Source organism: Magnolia sinica, chromosome 14, assembly GCF_029962835.1.
Source record: "Magnolia sinica isolate HGM2019 chromosome 14, MsV1, whole genome shotgun sequence".
In the NCBI taxonomy this organism is placed as follows: Eukaryota; Viridiplantae; Streptophyta; class Magnoliopsida; order Magnoliales; family Magnoliaceae; genus Magnolia; species Magnolia sinica.
Genome location: NC_080586.1, coordinates 26,963,685 through 26,984,033, shown reverse-complemented (window position 1 = coordinate 26,984,033; position 20,349 = coordinate 26,963,685). Strand labels below are relative to the sequence as shown.

At 39.5% G+C, this 20,349-nt stretch overlaps 1 protein-coding gene across 2 annotated transcripts in view; it reads left to right on the top strand.

The window, feature by feature from the left end:
- LOC131225152 (coiled-coil domain-containing protein SCD2-like) overlaps positions 1-20,349 on the top strand; it is a 121,315-nt gene that overhangs the window by 61,054 nt on the left and 39,912 nt on the right. For both annotated transcript variants that reach the window (XM_058220608.1, XM_058220607.1), the window contains 3 exons: positions 3,051-3,125; positions 3,228-3,338; positions 3,429-3,489. In XM_058220608.1, the coding sequence (XP_058076591.1) occupies positions 3,051-3,125; positions 3,228-3,338; positions 3,429-3,489 (247 nt within the window). The remainder of the gene's footprint in view (positions 1-3,050; positions 3,126-3,227; positions 3,339-3,428; positions 3,490-20,349) is intronic.

Genomic DNA, 20,349 nt, shown 5'->3' with positions numbered 1-20,349 from the left:
GTGTGCCCCTGCATCCCACAAGCCATCCCACTTGAGCCCGGTGTGAAAATGCCCCTGCATTAATATGTTCAAAAATTCCGAATGATTTCTTGTCCTTAATTCCTGAGTTGAGGCTTTTTAAAGGAATTAGGCAGAAAGGAAAAAAGAATGATGCAAAGAAATAGAGAAAAAAAGGTGGGAGGCTGGTATAGAGAAAAAGGCTACATAACTTGGGAATTGACACTTGTTGGTGTTGGACACAAATGAGGGGTGAGATGTGGGGGAATCTGGAATACATGGACCCTGGAAAATCAACATGTCGATATAGATATACAGTGATATTTATTTATTTTTATTTATTTTTAAAACCAAAACACTTTGTATATTGTATTGATGAGACAATGTACATCCATTCGGACGGGACCACAAAAGACAGGAAAACGCAACCGGCCCCGACTATCATATATCAAATTAGAATACAAAACTAGAAAGGGAAGAGAAGCCGTGGCAGGGAGGTAGAGACTGGATGATAGCAATCTCGTCAGCAGGGACAGATGATAAGGAGGCTGAGAGGGGCTGGATGGACCAGAAGGGGCAATTACCCAACTCCTTTCTTGATTTTGCGATGTCTAACACGGCCCATGCCAGCTTTGTCCAGGACTAGGTTGCCTCTAATAAGACGGGGAAGATCTGATGGCCTGAGATAAAGTTGATCAGAGGAGCCACTGCTGGCCAGATTAGCAAGACCATCTGCCACATAGTTCCCTTCACGGAGCGTATGGGAATAGCGGATGTTCAGGGCCTGGGTTTGCTGCTGTATGTAACCAAGGAGGTACTAGAGGTTCCAGCCGCAAGAAGAGGAGGAAGAGGCCGCGTCGAATAGAGTGCGGGAGTCCGTCTCAACAATAATGGAGGACAGCCCCATGACTTTGCACAGATGGATGCCGTCAGCCATGGCACGGGCTTCTGCTACAATGTTGGAGACCTGACCAAACTGGTTATGGAAAGCAAAGATCATGTTTCCCCGATGGTCACGGCACACGCCTCCACCACCTCCTGCTCCAGGATTGCACTTGGCAGAGCCATCAACATTCAGCTTGATCCAGTTCTCAGGAGGCTTAACCCACTTGACAACATAGGCACTCATGGAGTAGGGGGCAGAGGGAATCGCTCGGGAGCCTCTGAGGCTATACAGTGATATTTAAAAATGCAATCTTCTGTAATTTAACTTTGTAAATACGTAAGATGTAGAAAATGCATGTACCTTAGCTAGTGATAGATGAAAACTATGTAAATACACCTATAATACAAGTAAAAAAATGGAGAAATAATCTAGTGGGTTAAGTGTATGGAAACCTTTCCATCCACCAAAGTTGCTTTTGGACTTGCTTGGCATCCCCATCAGTCATCACCTATAAGAACCCTCTGTTAAATCCAGTGCACTCATCATAGACTGCCTTAAGAAATTTCATATTGACCAGATTATTTAAGCCATAAAGTCAGTTTCATGCTAAAATGGATGGACAAGATTGTTCATAGAAGATAGGTCCAGTCACATATGTTTGGGACCATCAGATTAACGTGATTTTTTGCACTGTAGTGAACAGAGAGCAGACTGAACCTAATGGACGGTCTAAGTAGGTGCTGCGAATAGCAATAGGCCAAATGCAACTAGATGCATGGAAAGGTTTACAGACACTGAGCCCAGTGGATTATATCTCATTATATTTTTTCCAGTTATCTCCAGTGATATGTGTATATCTGATTTGGGTGTTCCACATGGCAAAGTTCTAGAAAATGGAGTGCCTTGTTGCATCTTCTTTAATATAATTTACTAGACTGAAAAAGAAGGCAATGCGATATAACTAAATCATAGACGTGATGATTAAACAAAATAAGTAGCATATTCAAGAGGTGGCAGTCATTTCAGTTCTCAAGAGGTGATTCCTCACTGTGGTAAATAGTAGCATGGGCAGCACTCAAAGTGAAAATGGAGACTCTGAGGATAGAAAAGGGCTGCAGCACTTAAGAGAAGAATATACGTGGAATGAGTGGAATTCAAAGAGAAGGAAAGCACATGGAGGCTGCAACAGATAGCTAAGGTTGTGATATATAGAGATTGTGAGCTAAGGTTGTGTGATATCGAGAGATTGTGAGCTAAGGTTGTGATATATAGAGATTTTCACCTGCCAAATGGAGAGGTAGCCTGGGGCATGATCTAATCAGAAAGCAGTGTCAAAGAAACATGGTTTAAATATTGCCTGAGACCACTCAGTTTTGTCTAAGTGTTACTGGTTTCTGACTCAAACTAAGTGAGTCACAAGACTGACATGGACCGAAATGGGACTGAAATTGCCCAATATGGGGTTGATATTTGGGGTGAATTGTAACAGTCTAGGTTCCTGGGTGAGTTGCACTCTGAAACAGTTATTTAGATCGATGCAAAGAAATGTGAGGAAGGCTGATCAAGGAATGAGACACTGGTATCCGTTAATCTAAAAGCTGTAACACGGCCCAAAAAATTATACTGATCCAAACAATTATACAGTTAATTAACTAGTAATTAGGAGATATCAGAAACAACAACTCATTCAAAATAGAGAGAATAAAAGATTAATTTGCCTCTACAAATTGAGTGAGTGACCTCTTGACTTTGTGAATGCAAGGATATAATAGGCAGACTTAATACTATCATTTCAAGAAGGATGGCATGGGATTTATGATTTATCTTAGACACCCATACACCAAAATGTTTTGAAGTTCCTATTAGGTCTGACATTGCTAATTTTGTTTTCTAAAAGGCAAAATGCATTAAAAAAAGACCACGTGTTATTTTTTTGGCATGTAAGATGGGATGGAACCTTGATGTCAAGGTTGAACACTTCAGGGCATCATCACTGGGGCAAAGGGCCATTCCTTAAGGCCATAGCCTATAGTGATATTTTGCTTGAAAGAATATTAATTTCCATATCCAAATGTTTGGATGTTTTGAAATATTTAATTTATGATTGAATATCCTTGTACGTTCGTACTAAGGTTTTTGTTTTTGTTTTTTTTTTTTTTGTTTACAGGCTGCTTTGAAAGCTGCAGCACAAACAAACGGTGTTGGGAATGAAGAGATTGCAGCCCTTCGGTTGGAAGCAGAGGTATTGTAGACTCATCTGTATAATTGGTTAATTTTTGTTCCAGCATTTCATGTGTGAAAATTCTTTTTATGAACAATTAGATTGCATCTGTTTTTGAGTCAGACTGCTAGAGATGAGGCAGTTTCTTCTGTGGAACAGCTCCAAGAAGCTTGGAGTGAAATTAGATCCCTTCGAGCAATGACACAAAGAATGGTTTTGACTGAAGAAGAGATGGTTTGCATTTATTAATCACTCTACACTGTTCATTTGCTGCCTATCACTTTTTACATCATAACTATATGGATCTTTCTTTCTATATCTCAGGAGGAGGTAGTTCTTAAGAGGTGTTGGCTTGCACGATATTGGAGGTTATGTGTTCAGCATGGTAATGCCACTTTGTTTCTTTTCTTTATGCTACCTAGCTTCTTGTCTGTTATTGTGAATTATTCATATTTTTGCTAGATATATGTTTAGTTATCTGTGGTTGGAATAACTATGAGTTCTGCCATTTCTATTAGGGCCTGTTTGGTTTTCCAATTACAACTGTAATTGGCTGAAAATGTGTAATGATTACTTACCCCTGTAATGTGTGGTGACATCACTTACATTTGACTGCAATGATTACACTATACCATTGTTCGTTTTACGGGCATCACTGTAAAAATGGGCATTTTTGGTATATAAAAATGTAATGATTACAATTTCCTTTACCTGTTTACTTTACATGTGTATTTGACTATCGTTTCTTGTGCCGTAATTCTGTTTAAACCAAACACCCTGAAAAGATAATGATGGCTCATTTACTTTGAATTATGCCGGAAATGGAAAACAAAATACGTGTACACTCATAATAAATATACACCAACATCACTGTTTGCTTTAGTTAACCTCAATAGTAGTGATAAAAGTTGATGAACAAAAGACTAAACTATTAGGTTGCCAGTGTTAGATTTGCCTATCAACATCCTCAGTTTTGAGCTGACTTTGACAAGGATATGATTTTTCTAGGGTGGCTCGTGCCTCCTAGGAGTTTTCTTTTCTTTTCTTCTACTTCTTCTTCTTCTTCTTTTTTTTTTTTTGAATTATGAGTGATGCTTCATTATGTAGAATGCCAGATTTTTTGGTTGCATCTTTGTGCCTTCTAGCTCCAAGTTGCTATGCCTTCTATTAGAAAACCTTGAAAAGTTAGGTGTTCCAAATCAGGTGGCCTCCAAAATCTAGTCTACCTGGAGTTGTTACCTAGGCTTGAGTAATGTGGGGTTGCACACCCCTCCATGCTTCAATGATGGTTTTTGAAGGTTTTTTAGCTGAAAAACTGGGTTAAGGGGTGAAGGGTTCTCCTGCATTTTTCTTTTTTTAAGTCCAGAACAAGATCCTGCTAGCTTTGCTTGACGGAATTAGATGATTTGGTTACCCTTATTAGGAGGGGTGTCCACACTAGCCTCATAACATGGTTGAATAGTTGTCTTAAATTTTTTTTTTCCATAAAGTACAATAACCATGCAATGATCACACGCTACTTCAAGTCTCTGGAGTCTGGAGCCTTCCTCTAAACCTCTAATTTAGCATTTGCCCTGTCTCTAGTCTTGTTGGTTAACACCACATATCTGCAAACAACATGCACCATGGGACCTCATTCGGGGCACTGGTAGGTAATTCATGCACACACAGGTTTTCCAACATTAATAATGCATGTTAAGAGGCATATATGCAACAAAATAACACTACAAAATAATAAATGGATGTACTTATCGATTTGAATTGTCCACTTAATGAGGAACATCTTGGATTGAACATAGGTAAAAAGTTTCGATTGGTCCAATGATCATAAAGGGTTGATCAATCACCTACTTCTAGATTCACCTTGAACTTAAATGTGAAGTGGACCATGTGTTTATGTTATGATTAGCACATTTTCTTAATTATATGGACTGCTCAATCGATTAGCCACCTCTTGAATGGACTTTACATCTATCCGTGAATTTGGCTAGATGTTTCTTAACCACCTGCTCAATATAGTTTGGTTTGGACTGTTTTCAGTAATGGGATGCTACACCTTAACATCATCTCTGCAATTCTCAATCTTTACTCATGATTAACTATCCAATGCTTGTTATAGACGTTAGAATAGTTGTGAAGAAAGTTTCCCCCTTAAGTTTCATAGGGATGAGACGATGACATGACATTCTAGAGGCATATCTCCACTTCATGCACCCAGCTCAAATTCTATAAGAAATCCTCAAGGGTCTTTCCATCCTCTTGAATAATAAAGATAAGGTAATGAAAGACATCACTTTTGAGTAATCACTTGACCATCAATTTTAACTAAACCTTGTCTCTATAGTTGTTCTTTCCAAAATTTCTCTGGAAATTCTGTCTTTCTGCTAATTTAAGCCTCTAGACTTTGGAACCTTCCTCCAAATCTCTCTTTCAGCCAGTGTTTTAAATATCGACGATATCATCCAATATATCCCACGATATATCTTGTATTCCACCTGTGCGATACGAAACACACAAGTAGTGAGATATAATATCCCACATGTTCGATCTGGTGAGCATTTTTTTTTTCCTGTAAATCATGTTAAATCAGTGTCAAATTGTTATAAATCCGATTGGGAAGTTCGATTTCGAGATTTGGAGGAGAAGGACCAAGTAGCGGAAAATTTAAAAAAAATCAAACATGTTTGTAACCTAATCTAGTGATTCTTCTATTGCTTTTGAATGCATTGCTTGTGTTTCCACATGTCTTCTTACATTTATAAATTATATGAATAGACTTTGAATATACTTACATCAATTTAGTTAGACAACACATATATTAGAACCCCATACAAAGAAAACCTATTATGTGCACTTGTTTTTGGTAATGTTTTGATTCCGAAGTGTGTATTGATGTCTTTTTTAACAATCACTGAAATTTTGTTGAAAAAATCGACCAATTTCCAATGTTTCCCCATGTTTCCAACAACTACGATACATTACGCGATACAACCAATATATCCCATGCGATAACTGATACGTACTTGTATCCCAAGGGTGAGATATGTAACGCGATACCGATATTTCGAACATTGATTTCAGCATTGGCCCCCTTTCTAGTCTTTTGCTCTACACCATGTCATTTGTAACAACATGCTAGGGGACCTCATCTTGGCACTAGCGGTTAGTTCATGTAGTATAGGGAAAAACAAGGATTAGAGAGCCTTGTCTCTCTAACCCTAATCTTATTCCATAAAATAGTATGGTACTCAACTAGAGTACATAATTCAAAATACACTAAGCCCAAAAGGGTTAAGCCCATAAACCTAAAATACACAAAATACATTAACACTCCCCCTCAAGTTGGAGCTAAAATACAATAACACTCCCCCTCAAGTTGGAGCCAAAATATCATGATGCTCAACTTGAAAACAATGTTAGATAAGCCAGTGCCATGGATGGCCTTGATGAAAATATCAATGAGTTGATCCCTAGAAAAGAGATGTGGACTGCAAATAACACCAATAGATAACTTTCACAAACAAAGTGGCAATCAAATTCAATGTGCTTGGTTCGTACATGGAACATGGGATTTGAAGGGATTGCAACCTGATTATCATAGAACAAAAAGTTAGGGATGATGTGGGAATGCCTAGTTTAGACAAAAGGGGTTGAAGCCAAATGATTTCCCTAGTTCCATGCTCCATAAATTTATACTCAACCTTAGTGGGAGAATGTGCCACAATAGACTGCTTTTTACTCTTTTATGAAACAATTATACCCCTAATGAATGTATAGAAACCCGAGGTAGAACGATGGTCATCAGGTCAACCCAATCAACATCATAGTAAGCACTAATATGAAGAAGGTCGTGATCACAATAGAGGGTGCCATTAGCAGGAGTTGCTTTTAGACAATGGAGGATATGATAAGCATCTTCGAGATGGTTCGCACATGGATTCGGCTTGAACCGACCAATCTCACTCACTACATAGCACTATTAGGATGAGTGATTGATAGGTAAATAAGTTTACCTACAACAGGACGAGACATGCCAAGGTTTTCCAGTTGGTCATACTCCGTAGAAAGATGATGATTGACTTCAACTGGGTTTTGGTAGGATGTTCTCCAAGCATTCTAGATGACTAAAGAAGACAAACGGCATATTTCTACTAGGAAATGAAAATACCCTTAGTGGAACTCCATGTGCAACCTCAACCCCATGGAAATTCCAATGGTGTCCCAAATCCTTAATTTTAGAGCTCCTTGCAAGAAACCATTTCACACTAGAAATGTCTGCCACACTATCTCCTGTCACAACAATGTCATCAACGTAGACGACAAGAATCATAGTACACGAGCACTTTTCTTGTTAAACACAGAATGATCGGATGAACACCTCTAAAATCCAATTTGCAAGATTGTAGTGCTAAACCGCTCGAAGACTACCAGAGACCATACAACTCTTTCTTCAACTTACACACCTTCCCTTGGAAACCTTGAGGATGAAACTTGATAGGAGTATGCATGTAAATTTCTTCATGAAGATTGCCATAAATGAAAGCATTCTTCACGTCGAGCTAATAAAGCAACCAATGCCGATGGGCCACCATGGAGAAGAGAACTCGTATAGAGTATAACTTTGCAACTTGAGAGAACGTATCCTAATAGTCAACTCCAAACTTCTGTGTGAATCCCTTTGCAACAAGCCGAGCCTTAAAGAGCAATGGACCCATCTATTTATACTTAAAGATATACATCTACTTGCAGCCAACAACATGATTTCCATCAGGAAGATCAAGAAGCTCTCATTTATCCTACCTCTCAAGAGCTTCCATCTCATCAACCATCACCTCTTTATATTGAGGATCTTACAAACAATCTGCCACCTTGGAGGGAATGGGAATAGACGAAGGAGTAGAAACAAATGCTTGAAGAGGTGGAGAAAGATCATCATAAGAAATAAAATACCAAATTGGGTGGGTGAAAGGTTGTAACGACCCGCCCCACCATTGTGATATTATCCGCTTTGCCGAAGCTCATGGATTTGTTCCTGCACAGCGGAAGCATGGCCACACCCACAGAATGCGTCACTTGGGTGTGTGGCCATGCTTCTGCTGTGCAGGAACAAATCCGTGAGGGTTGGCTGGGCTGATGTGGGCGGGACCATGGGAGCACCAGGTCTGGGCAAGCTACCAGTCGATCAAGACCTAAAGCGAACAATATTATTCCTTAATTGGAGTGACGCGTTTTAAATCCGTGAGCTTCGGCAAAGCGGACAATATCACAATGGTGGGGCGGGTTGTTACAAATGGTATCAGAGCCGAGGACGACTCTACCCTCGGTGGGGGATATTGTGACACAATACTGTGGCACATGTGGGCGGGGTCTGAAAAGACCTGGGTAAGCTACCAGTGGTTGGCGGGCTAATGTGCTAGGCAGTAGGGTGGAACCTTGTCCCACATCAGAAGCGCCGTCTAGAGTTGTGGTGGTGGTTATATGTGGAGGCTCCCTTCACCGGTGTGACGCATTTTAAATCTGTGAGCTTCGGCAAAGCGGACAATATCACAATGGTGGGGCGGGTCGTTACAAGCTACCAATGGTTGATAGGCTACGGTGTTAGGCAGTGGGGTGGAACCTTGTCCCACATCGGAAGCACCGTCTAGAGTTGTGGTGGTATATGTGAAGGTTCTCCCTTAACCGATGTGACGCGTTTTAAATCCGTGAGCTTCGGCAAAGCAGACAATATCACAATGGTGGGGCGAGTCGTTACAAATGGTATCAGAGCCAAGGACGGCTCTGCTCTCGGTGGGCGATATATTGTGACACAATACTGTGGCACATGTGGGCGGACGCTGAGTGGGCGGGGTCTGAAAAGAAGACCTAGGCGAGCTACCAGTGGTTGGCAGGCTACTGTGCTAGGCAGTGGGGTGGAACCTTGTCCCACATCGGAAGCGACGTCTAGAGTTGTGGTGGTTATATGCGGAGGCTCTCCCTTAACCGGTGTGATGCGTTTTAAATCCGTGAGCTTCAGCAAAGCGGACAATATCATAATGGTGGGGCGGGTCGTTACAAAGGTGCTGGTGCGGTACCTTACCAGAGCAGTGAAGATATGTTTGGCCCTACGAAGGGAAATAAGAAGATTGGATGAATCAAGTGCAAGGCTAGGATTTGCCACCAAGTTGTCAAACTGATGAAGGTCATGAGGCTCAAAAGTAACTTGCTTAGGGTTGGTCACTTCACTTGGCTGACTTTAACCCAACATAAGGAATGCTTTCCAAGAATGTAATGTTCTTAGAAACATACTTAATTGGTTTATAGACAATAACATTTGTACCCCTTCTGACTTGGAGAATATCCTAAAAAATGCACTTAATAGACTAATTACTAGGTTTCATCATGTGATGGTCCAACGACATTGACAAATCATACACACCTAAACACCTTGGGTGTAACAGTGAATAATAGGAAGGAGGGTTTCAAAAGTTGGCTCGAATACTTATTTTGAAGTGACTGAGATAGCATCCTATTGATCATATAGGCGGCAATCAGAATTGCCTCATCACAACAGACCTTCAGAACACTCATCTCTATCAATATGGATAAGGTGACTTCCAATTAATTGCGATTCTTTTATTCAGATACCCCATTCTGTTGAGGGGTATAAACACATGAGATCTGAAATTCTGTCCCATTATTGACAAAGAAACTTTGTAAATCATAAAATACACATTCTTTAGCATTATTTGACTTAAACACTTTGATATGCAACCAAAACTGCTTTTGGACATTTGTGTGAAACATTTGTACAGTAGAATGGACTTCATGTCTACTTTTCATCATATATATTAAGGTGGACTTATTAAAATTGTCAATAAAGGAAATGAAATATCTAAGACCAAATACCAAAACAATTGGGACAATGTTTTAAATATCGACGATATCGGCTGTCCCACCTGTGTGATACGAAACGCACAGGTGGTGCCCATATATTCCACATGTTCAATCCGATTAGCATTTTCAAAATTTTATCCTTTTTTTTTTTTAATTATGTTAAATTAGTGTCAAAATGGTTATAAATCCATTGGTTCTTCATGGTTTACATGAAAAATCATGGAGTTGGAGCTTTGATTTCGATATCCATTGGTTCTTCATGTTCTCAATGTTTTTTTTTTTTTTTTTTTTGAAAATTTCCTTCAAGTAGCTATCAATTGATACTAATTTTGAAGTATTTGGGAGTATTTGATGAAATGATAATCACATACACTCTAATTTCGAAATTTGAGGTTAGGTGGTATGATTTGTAGAAAATTTGAAACTTTCCCAAATTGCTTGTAATGTTGCACTCTAAACATGAAATCAAGCATGTATGAGGGCTGATCTACTAATTTGTTAAGTCCTTATCAATTTTTAGAAAATAAAAATTATTAAAATATTATTATTTTTCAAAAATATCCATTGACCAGCTATCAACTGTGACTAATTTCGAAGTATTTATGAGTGTTTGATGAAATGATCATCACATAAACTCTAAATGTTATGCATTCAATTTGAATATAGTTGCATTAGTTCAGTCAGACAACACATAGCTTAGGACATATACAAAGGAAACCTATTATGTGCACATCCTTTTTGAGATGTTATGATTTAAAAGTGGGTATTAAGGTCTTTTTTTAACAATCCCCGAACTTCCATTGAAAAATTCAACCATTTCCCCAATGTTTCCCAAAAAGTGCAATAAATTATCAATGCAAACGATATATCCCATGTGATAACCAATACGTATCTGTATCCCAAGGATGCGATATGTAACGCGATACCAATATTTCAAACACTGAATTAGGACAAGTCCTCACACATGAAAATGAACTAATAAAGAAGGAGCAATTGATTTATTGAGACTAATACGAATAGACTGAGTATGTTTTGTCAATTCACAAGTTTCACATTGCAATGTAACAATGCATTGAACTTGTTAGGAAATAGAAGGGAACAAACTGAACTAAAAGGAAAGGAAATATCTAAGAACAGATACCAAAACAATTAGGACAGGTCCTCACACATCAAAATGAACTAATGAAAAAAGAGCAATTGATTTATTGAGACTAATAAGAATGGACCGAGTATATTTTGTCAATTCACAAGTTTCACATTGCAATGTGACAAATGCATTGAACTTACAAGGAAATAGAATGTGAATGGAACAAATTGAACTATGTCCTAATTGGGTGTGTGTCGCACCTCGAAAATGGTGCCTGGGCCCCTGACTCTGCTCCTGGGGTGTGATAAGGGGGTGATTTTTTATTTTTATATTTTTATATTTTTTTGTATATGGCTATAAATTAGTGTGCCCTTTTTTCATTTCAAGTACATCACATAGGCCTACAATGTATCCTAGCAAGACCCAAGATATGGCAATATGCATATAACATCCAAAATACATCTTTTTCTTAACATACATAATTGATTTACATCTTTTTATTTCTAGAGAGAGAGAGAGAGAGAGAGAGAGAGATTCTAAGTTATGTAATGAGGATCTCTCATGTCACGTCCCTAAATCTAGTGTTAGTAATCCATGATTACTATACACCAAATTTTGGTTGACAGCCTCCGTGGAACTCCGATTTTGGGGCTTCCAACTATTGCATAGGGCTTCCAACTATTGCATACTAAGTCCCATAAGTGGGGCTCCACAATGGGGATTTCTGAAAGTAAAGACGACACATACGTATCATTTCTCAAAATTTCATCATATTCAACATGTGTTACTGTGTACAACTAAGCACATCAAGGCAAACCAAAACATAAACCATGTCATATTTATTATACCTGCTGTACATATACAGGATACTACAAAAAAATATATACACTGATATGTACAAGACAAAAAGGACAACTAGAGTTTGTAATCTCTACTCCTTCAGCTCCCTACTCTTACCTGTAAAAAAAATAGAAAGGAAACCTTGAGCTACTAAGCCCAGTGAGTGCGTGTGTGCAGTGAAAATGCATGTTTCATGTCATGCTCATATCATGCACAGGCCTATTGGGCCGATAACAATAAAAGAAAGATACAAATTTTTCACATTTCCCAATTGGATCACCAAGGTCTGAAACAGAGGTGGGACTCGCATATGATTGCTACCCACTTGCACAGGCTTTTCCATTGTGGTCCACTACAGAGGTGGGACTACATAATTCTTGGGCCGAACTAGTCTAACCCACGTGTGTTGAACCTCACTATCTGCCTAACAGCGAGAAGTCATAAGTCATCTGGCAAAACGATAGCGGACAATTTACGAGCTTGTCACACACAACCTATCTTTACTTGCCCATAAGCAGGTCAGGTCAAACCTCTCAACCAATTGACACGCGTCGGTGGGAGTCGCCGCTTACTTTGGTATTTCGGCATTCCAACGCTCTGTTCATCCACCCGGTCTAAGCATTGGTTGCTCCCATTGGTACCAATCGGGGTTTAGGGACTTTGATGCAGGACATGAAAATTAAATATGATATGCGAGATTTCAGGCTTAAGATCACGTTAGTTCAGAAACAATTACACAAATTCCATATCCCACATGAAAGTCCAAACATTCAATTAAGGGGAATCTATGCGGGTCCAGGCCTACACATGATAGAGTTTGATTAATAAAAATTATGAACCAAACGATACTTAAAGATAAGAAATAATCATCCACACATGCGTAGTAATCAGTCCCTAATCCAAGAGATTCACTAATTTCAAATCAAGGAACCCTAGGATAAGAAAAGGGGCATAAAATTGGAGATTTGAGTAATTTAGGGTTAGGTCTAGGGATTTTGGGTGAGAGAGAGACGAACCAAAGAAGTACCACACGCGTGGACAATAACAATGGCCCAGACGCACATGCGTGTGATCTTGGTCGCACGTGTGTGGGGCCCACTATTCAGAAAAAGGCCACCTTGGCCCTGGTCGGCCAGGGACGGACTCTAAAACCCTCAAATCTCAGCTCGATCCAATGTACGGTTTGTGCGTGGTACTCCACCGAAGTTTCAGCTCTCCTGTATGGCCAGATTCTGAAATTTTGCTATGGGGAGGAGAATTGCTGCAATAGATGATTGATTCGAAGTGTAGATGATGGGGTGAGATGAGAAGAAGGATGGTAGAAGATGAGTAGTGGAGATGGCAATGGATGGTGGCGAATCGGGATAGATGTGGCTTCGCACCACAGTAGTTAACCCTTCGATAAAGGGAGAGCTTCGCACCCAATTAGGCTTCACAACTTAGAGAGTAGGAAAACGCAGAATTTTTATTAATCTTCAATCAATTAAAAAACATCTACAAGGGGTGCCTATTTATAAGAAAACCCTATACCCCAAAACTCGCGCCATGTGCGCAACTTATTACTTGGCGATGAAGTAAACCAAAATAAAAACTAATCAAAGAAATCTAAAGCGTCCATAATGTTCTAAATAACATTAATAAGCAAAACCTAAAATATGAAATCAATCTGACTAGTGGGCCACGATCATGAGATCCTATGATGGGCTTTTCTTGACTAACGGGCCCATTCTTTTGAATCAAAACTTCGTCTTCTAGGTACGAGGCCCTCCCTGGACATCGTCATCGATCCATATCGACGGTGGGGCCCTCCTTCTGGCGTACGTGCGTAGGGGGGCAGCATGAGTGCGCGTGTGCACGTGATGTCCCCATCAGACTTTCACCTAGGGACCCTCTAATCATGTCCTGTTGAATTACACATTCCGGTATGGTGTCCAACTTAAGTCATAAAAAAGTATGTTTCATCACATTTACAATCATCGTATGCATATGTCCACACACAAGCACAATATATCATGTTGTTCAAGGCAAGCATAGGACGACCTTCCTCATATGGTCTCCTCATGAATTTAAGTTCCTCATAGGGGTCTCATGTAATGCATCCTGTATCTAGACGGTTCACATACTAATCATAGACACATCGTGTGTCGCAACACAACCCACTGTGATCACCATACCATGATATGAATCATTCACTCTTAATTATACAATGATACAATAACTATGAACCATGCATATGATATGCACATGACTTAGCCAATCTAAATCCAATCCGAGATTCATTCCGCTATAAGACTTCATGCCACGAGCATGCTTTTTCTCAAGAGTTAACTACACCAAAAGGAGGAAGGATAACTCTTTCAAACATTTTGTCAAACAGGTAGCGGGCAGACTTTGTTAGGGACAGAGAGAAACCGATGGAAATACGTATGAATTTAAACAAAACTAAATCATCTCTATCATCCAATCTTCCATTAATAACCTAACCAACTAAATCAGAAAATCCAGCAATAACCTAACCAACTAAATCAGAAAATCCAGCAATAACCTAACCAACTAAATCAGAAAATCCAGCAATAACTTGACCAATTAAATCAGAAAATCTAGTCTTCTGAAGGGCTTTCAAGGAAAATCCAGCAATAACCTAACCAATTAAATCAGAAAATCTAGTCTTCCATAGGACTTTTAAGGAAAATCCAGCAAAACCTAACCAACTACATCAGAAAATCCAGCTATAACCTAACCCTAAATAATAATAAAAATCTATTCTTCTATAGGGCTTTCAAGTAATCTAACGCACATATATGCGTGCTCCTAATCTATGCACTCACCTGTAACAATCAGAGGATTGGATTTTAAACTCGGCTTCTGCTTCCTTTTCTTCTTCTTCTTCTTCTCAACTTCAAACTTAAGCTAGAAGAGAGTGCTGGAAATGAGTTGTTGAAAGAGGGTTTTAAAATTGGCTTTTGTCTAAAAGAAGGTTTGGGAGGTGTTTTGTGATATTTTTGAGAAGTTTAAGCTAATGGTAACAATAAAAAAATGTTATTTAAGTGATTTGACATAAAACATTCCAAGGATTTTAAAAACATCGAGGTCATTTGAGTTATTTTATCAAAATATATATGTGCATATCTATTCATAACTTACAATTCGGGTGTCATATTGACATGCCGTTTTCACCAGTAATTCCGTAACTCGACTACGGTCACAACAGGTAGGCTCTCAGACCTAACTGATTTTGAAAACTCAATGATGGCCCACCGTTAGATAAAATCATTGATTTTGAAAACTCATTGGTGTCAAATCACTTAAAAAATGTTATTTAAGTGATTTGACATAAAACATTCCAAGGATTTTAAAAACATCGAGGCCATTTGAGTTATTTTATCAAAATATATATGTGCATATCTATTCATAACTTACAATTCGGGTGTCATATTGACATGTTGTTTTCGCCAGTAATTCCGTAACTCGACTACGGTCACAACGGTTAGGCTCTCAGACCTAACTGATTTTGAAAACTCATTGATGGCCCACCGCTAGATAAAATAAGGACATAGTTGTCATTTCTTAGATTGTTTAATTTTAAGTCCGTAAGTTAAAATTCAGACATCGGATTGAAATGCGGCTTGAGGCTCGATAACAGAACAACATTTTGATTAAGTCAAAATATTCTTGAGGCCAATGGATCTACAATCAACGGCTATCCAGTGTACGAACCAGATGTTAGGGCCTCGGGTCTTACATGTCATCACCTGCTCACCTAACACAACTCGCTAGGGTTTCCTGAAATGTATAAGCAACTAACATGAGCTCAAAATAGCCCAGTAGGTGCAACTCTCTACTCCACAATGATTTCAATGATCACCTCATATACATCAGGTAAATACATATATCAAATAATGCAGTAGATAAGATGGACAATGTATGCATGCAAAAATGAATGCAAGGAACCCATCTCCACATACTCCACAAATGCTGCAAACAAAATGACCCCAGGCAACACCACCCATCCTTGGTAGTAGCGTGCCCAAGTGTGCTCGCTCCACTTGGATCCGCTGATAGGCCAATCACATTTACCTCCACCCGTCCTCAATAGTAAGGCATCCTACCTGGACCATCCAGTGGACCTATGTGTGATTCACCTGTCCTCGGTGGTAGGGCCAAATGGTAGTGATCAATTAGAGTCATGTTCCTCCTACTCGGACCGATCGCTGGAGGAAGAAATTTGTTCACACCTTAACTAACCTTGGCAGTTAGGGATCCCACTCTATAGTCATGTCATCCCAACCCGGCCTGCCGTTAGGTAGGCTCGTCAAACCTCCTCCCCACCCATCCTCGACAGCGGGGATCTCTCACATCCAAAATGCTTACCTAAGTAGAAAATGGTTTGATGCTTGTAGTGTGAAGAAAAGAGGAGAAGAGTGAGAAAGAAGAAGAAGAAAGAGGAGGGTTTTGGGAAAGAGTTGTATTAGGCTCAACACGCCCTAACACACAATATTTTATTATAATAGAGCATATAGTACACCGTAAGAGAAGAGGAAAATGTGCACATGCACTAACATTAAAAAAACTATACACTAACATTCTCTATACTCCCCCTCAAGTTGGAGCATAGATGTTGATCATGCCCAACTTGTCACGAACAAGATGAAGAGCATCTCAACTCAAAGACTTTGTAAGAACATCAGCTAGTCGATCCCCGGATCGAACAAAAGGGGTGATGATTTCCTTAGAAGCAACTTTCTCGCAAATAAAGTGACAGTCGACCTCAATATGCTTGGTTCGCTAGTGGAGAACTAGGTTACGAGCAATGTAGATGGCCGCTTGGTTGTCACAATGAAAAGGAACAGGATCAGAAGGAGGATAGCCAAGTTCTTCAAGAACGAAGCCACAAGAACTCACACGTCGCATGAGCCATAGCACGATATTTTACTTCAGCCGAGGACTGAGCAACAACTAGTTGCTTCTTGCTCTTCCATGTTATAAGATTGCCATCTAGAAAGGTACATAAGCTGGATGTAGAGCGGCGATCATAAGTACTACCTGCACAATCAGCATCGGAATAACCAGCAAGATGAAGATGACCATGCAACTGAAAGCGGAGGCCAAGACCCGGGGCTGATTTTAGATACCGAAGTATGTGGCAGACAGGCGTGAGATGGGAGGTACGGGGAGCTTGCATGAATTGGCTAACAACTCCCACCGCAAATGAGAGATCTGGGTGAGTAATAGTCAGGTAAATAAGCCGGCTTACAAGTCATCGATACATCCTGGATTAGTAAGGAGAGCACTATCATCTGGTCGAAGCTTTTGTGAAGTATCCATGGGAGTGGTAGCGGGCTTGCACCGTAACATGCAGGTCTTCATGAGAAGATCGAGCGCATATTTTCATTGTGACAAGACCAATCCGGATGGGGAGCGACCAACTTCAATTCCGAGGAAGTAGCAAAGAGGACCAAGATCCTTGATCTCAAAATTGGTCTTCAAAAATTCTTTGACCTCCCCCATTCCAACAGAATCACTACTGGACAGAACAATATCATCCGCATAGACAATGAGAACCATGATGCCCGTCGATCGATGACATATAAAGAGAGAATGATCGGCATGACTACAAACAAAGCCGAACTCTAAGAGAGCCTGACTGAAATTTTCGAACCATGCACGCGACGATTGTTTGAGTCCATAAAGAGCCTTCTTCAACCGACATACAAGCACAGGGTTGTGGGAAGCAACAAAGCCAGGAGGTTGATGCATGTAGACTTCCTCTGCAACATTCCCATGGAGAAACGCATTCTTAACATCAAGTTGAAACAAGGACCATGATAAATTAACGGCCAGGGAGATCACAATGCGAATCGAATTAAGCTTAGCCATCAGAGAAAATGTCTCGAAGTAATCTACACCATGAGTCTGTGTGTAACCCCTAGCAACAAGACGGGCTTTATAACGATCAATGGAGCCATCTGGAAGAAACTTGATCATATAAACCCATCGACATCCAATAGATTTATGCCCTAAAGGAAGTGGCACAAGGTCCCAAGCAATGTTTTAAATATCAACGATATCGGCCGATATATCCCATGATATATCTTGTATCCCACCTGTGCGATACAAAACGCACAGGTAGTGCCGATATGTCCCGCATGTTCAATCCGGTGAGCATTTTTAATTTCCAATCCCCTGTTTTTGTTGAAATTATGTTAAATCAGTATCAAATGGGTACAAATCCATTGGTTCTTCATGTTTTGTACGAAAAATCATGTAGTTAGAGCTTTTATTTCGATATTCATTGGTTCTTCATGTTTTCCTTTTTGAATTTTTCCTTCAACCAGCTATTAATTGAGACTATTTTTGAAGTATTTCGGAGTATTTGATGAATGATCATCACATACACTGTAATTTCAAAATTTGAGTTTAGGTGGTCTGATTTGGGGAACATTGGGGAAAATTCAAAATTTCCCCAATTTCTCCCAAATTGCCTGCAATGTTGCACTTGAAAACATGAAATAAAGCATGTATGAGGGTTCATCTACTGATTTGTTAAGTCCTTGTCAATTTTCGAAAAATAAAAATTAATTTTTTAATTAAAAATTAATAGAAATTATTAAAAAAAAAAATTTTCACCAGCTATCAATTGAGACTAATTTCGAAGTATCTAGTAGTGTTTGATGAAATGATCATCACATACACTCTAAATGGTATGCATTCGATTTGAATATAGTTGCATTAGTTCAGTCAAACAACGCATCGCTTAAGACCCTATACAAAGGAAACCTATTATGTGCACTTCTATTTTGAGATGTTATGATTCAAAAGTGTGTTAAGGTCTTTTTTAACAATCCTTGAAGTTGCATTGAAAAATTCAACCATTTTCCCTATGTTTCCCAAAAAGTGCGATCAATTACCTGATACAAACGATATATCCCATGCGATAACCGATATGTATCCATATACCAAGGATGCGAAACGTAATGCGATACCGATATTTCGAACACTGGTCCTAAGTATGATTCTTCTCAAGAGCAGACATTTCTTCTATCATCGCCTTCATCCAGCCAGGACTTTGAAAAGCATGTGAGAGAGACCGAGGAATAGTCTGTGATGAAAAGGAAGCTACAAACGACTGAAAAAATAGTGAAAGATGATCATATGAAATGAAATTACCAATGGGGTGTTAAGTGCAGGATCGTGACCCTTTGCGCAAGGCAATGGGGAGATCTAAACTAGAGCTAGGGGAGTCACCTGAGCCAACATCCAAAGTGAGCGGAATGGTGGATGGTTGAGCTTGTGAAGATTTATCTCAACGATGATACACCCGCAGAGGCTTAAGGTCACCCAAATCACCAACAGGATGCTGAACGGAGGGGAGAGGAGTTTCCCCGTGATCCCCGTGATCACCAAAGAAGGTTACAACGGTAGACACTATACCCTTTCTGACTCCAAGTATACCCTAAGAAAACACATTTAATTGCCTTAGGGCTAAGTTTATCATTACTTTCCTCCAAAATTTGAACAAAGCATGTGCAATCAAAAACTTTAGATGGTAGAGGAAATAGATTATCATGAGGATGCAATATAATAAATGAAGATTTGTAAGACAGGATACGTGAGGGTATACGATTAATAAGAAAAGTAGTTAGAAGAGCATCATCCCAAAAATGTTTAGGTCGGTGCATACCAAGAAGAAGGGTGCGAGCAATTTCAAGAAGATGATGATTCTTTCGTTATGTGATACCATTTTGTTGAGGTGTGCGAGCACATGACGTCCTAGACAAAAAACCATGTTCCTTCAAGAAGGACAGAAAGGCAGTAGACATGTATTCCTCCCCATTATCAGAATGGAGGGTTTTGATGGAACTTTGAAATTGAGTGCACACTTCATGATAAAATACTTTAAACACATCAAACACTTTACTTTTAGATTTCAAAAGATAAATCCAAGTCATGCGTGAATAATCATCAATAAAGCTAAAAAAATATTTAAATCCAAAAGTGGAGGTAACCGGAGTTGGTCCCCAGACATCTGAGTGAACCAGAACAAAAGGTTGAGATTTCCTCCCAGAAGAGCTAGGTGGAAACGTAGCACGATGATGTTTAGACAATTCACAAATATCACAGCATAGCGGTTTAGTGATAGATAAGGAGGGAAACAAAATTCTCAATCTAGCTATGGATGGGTGGCCTAATCGGCAGTGCCACCGTGTCATGGACTCTTGATCCAGAGAAAGGGTACTAGAAGCAGCAAAGGGTGTATCATCGAGAAGATTAATGCCTCCTCACTCATGCCCCCCACCAATCACTCTCTTCGTCTGTAGGTCCTGGAACAAACAATAAGAAGAGAAGGTAATGGAACAAGTTAATGATTTAGTAAGAGATCTAACAGACAATAAGTTTAATGGAAAACGAGGAACATGCAAGATTGAGGATAAAGACAAGGAAGAA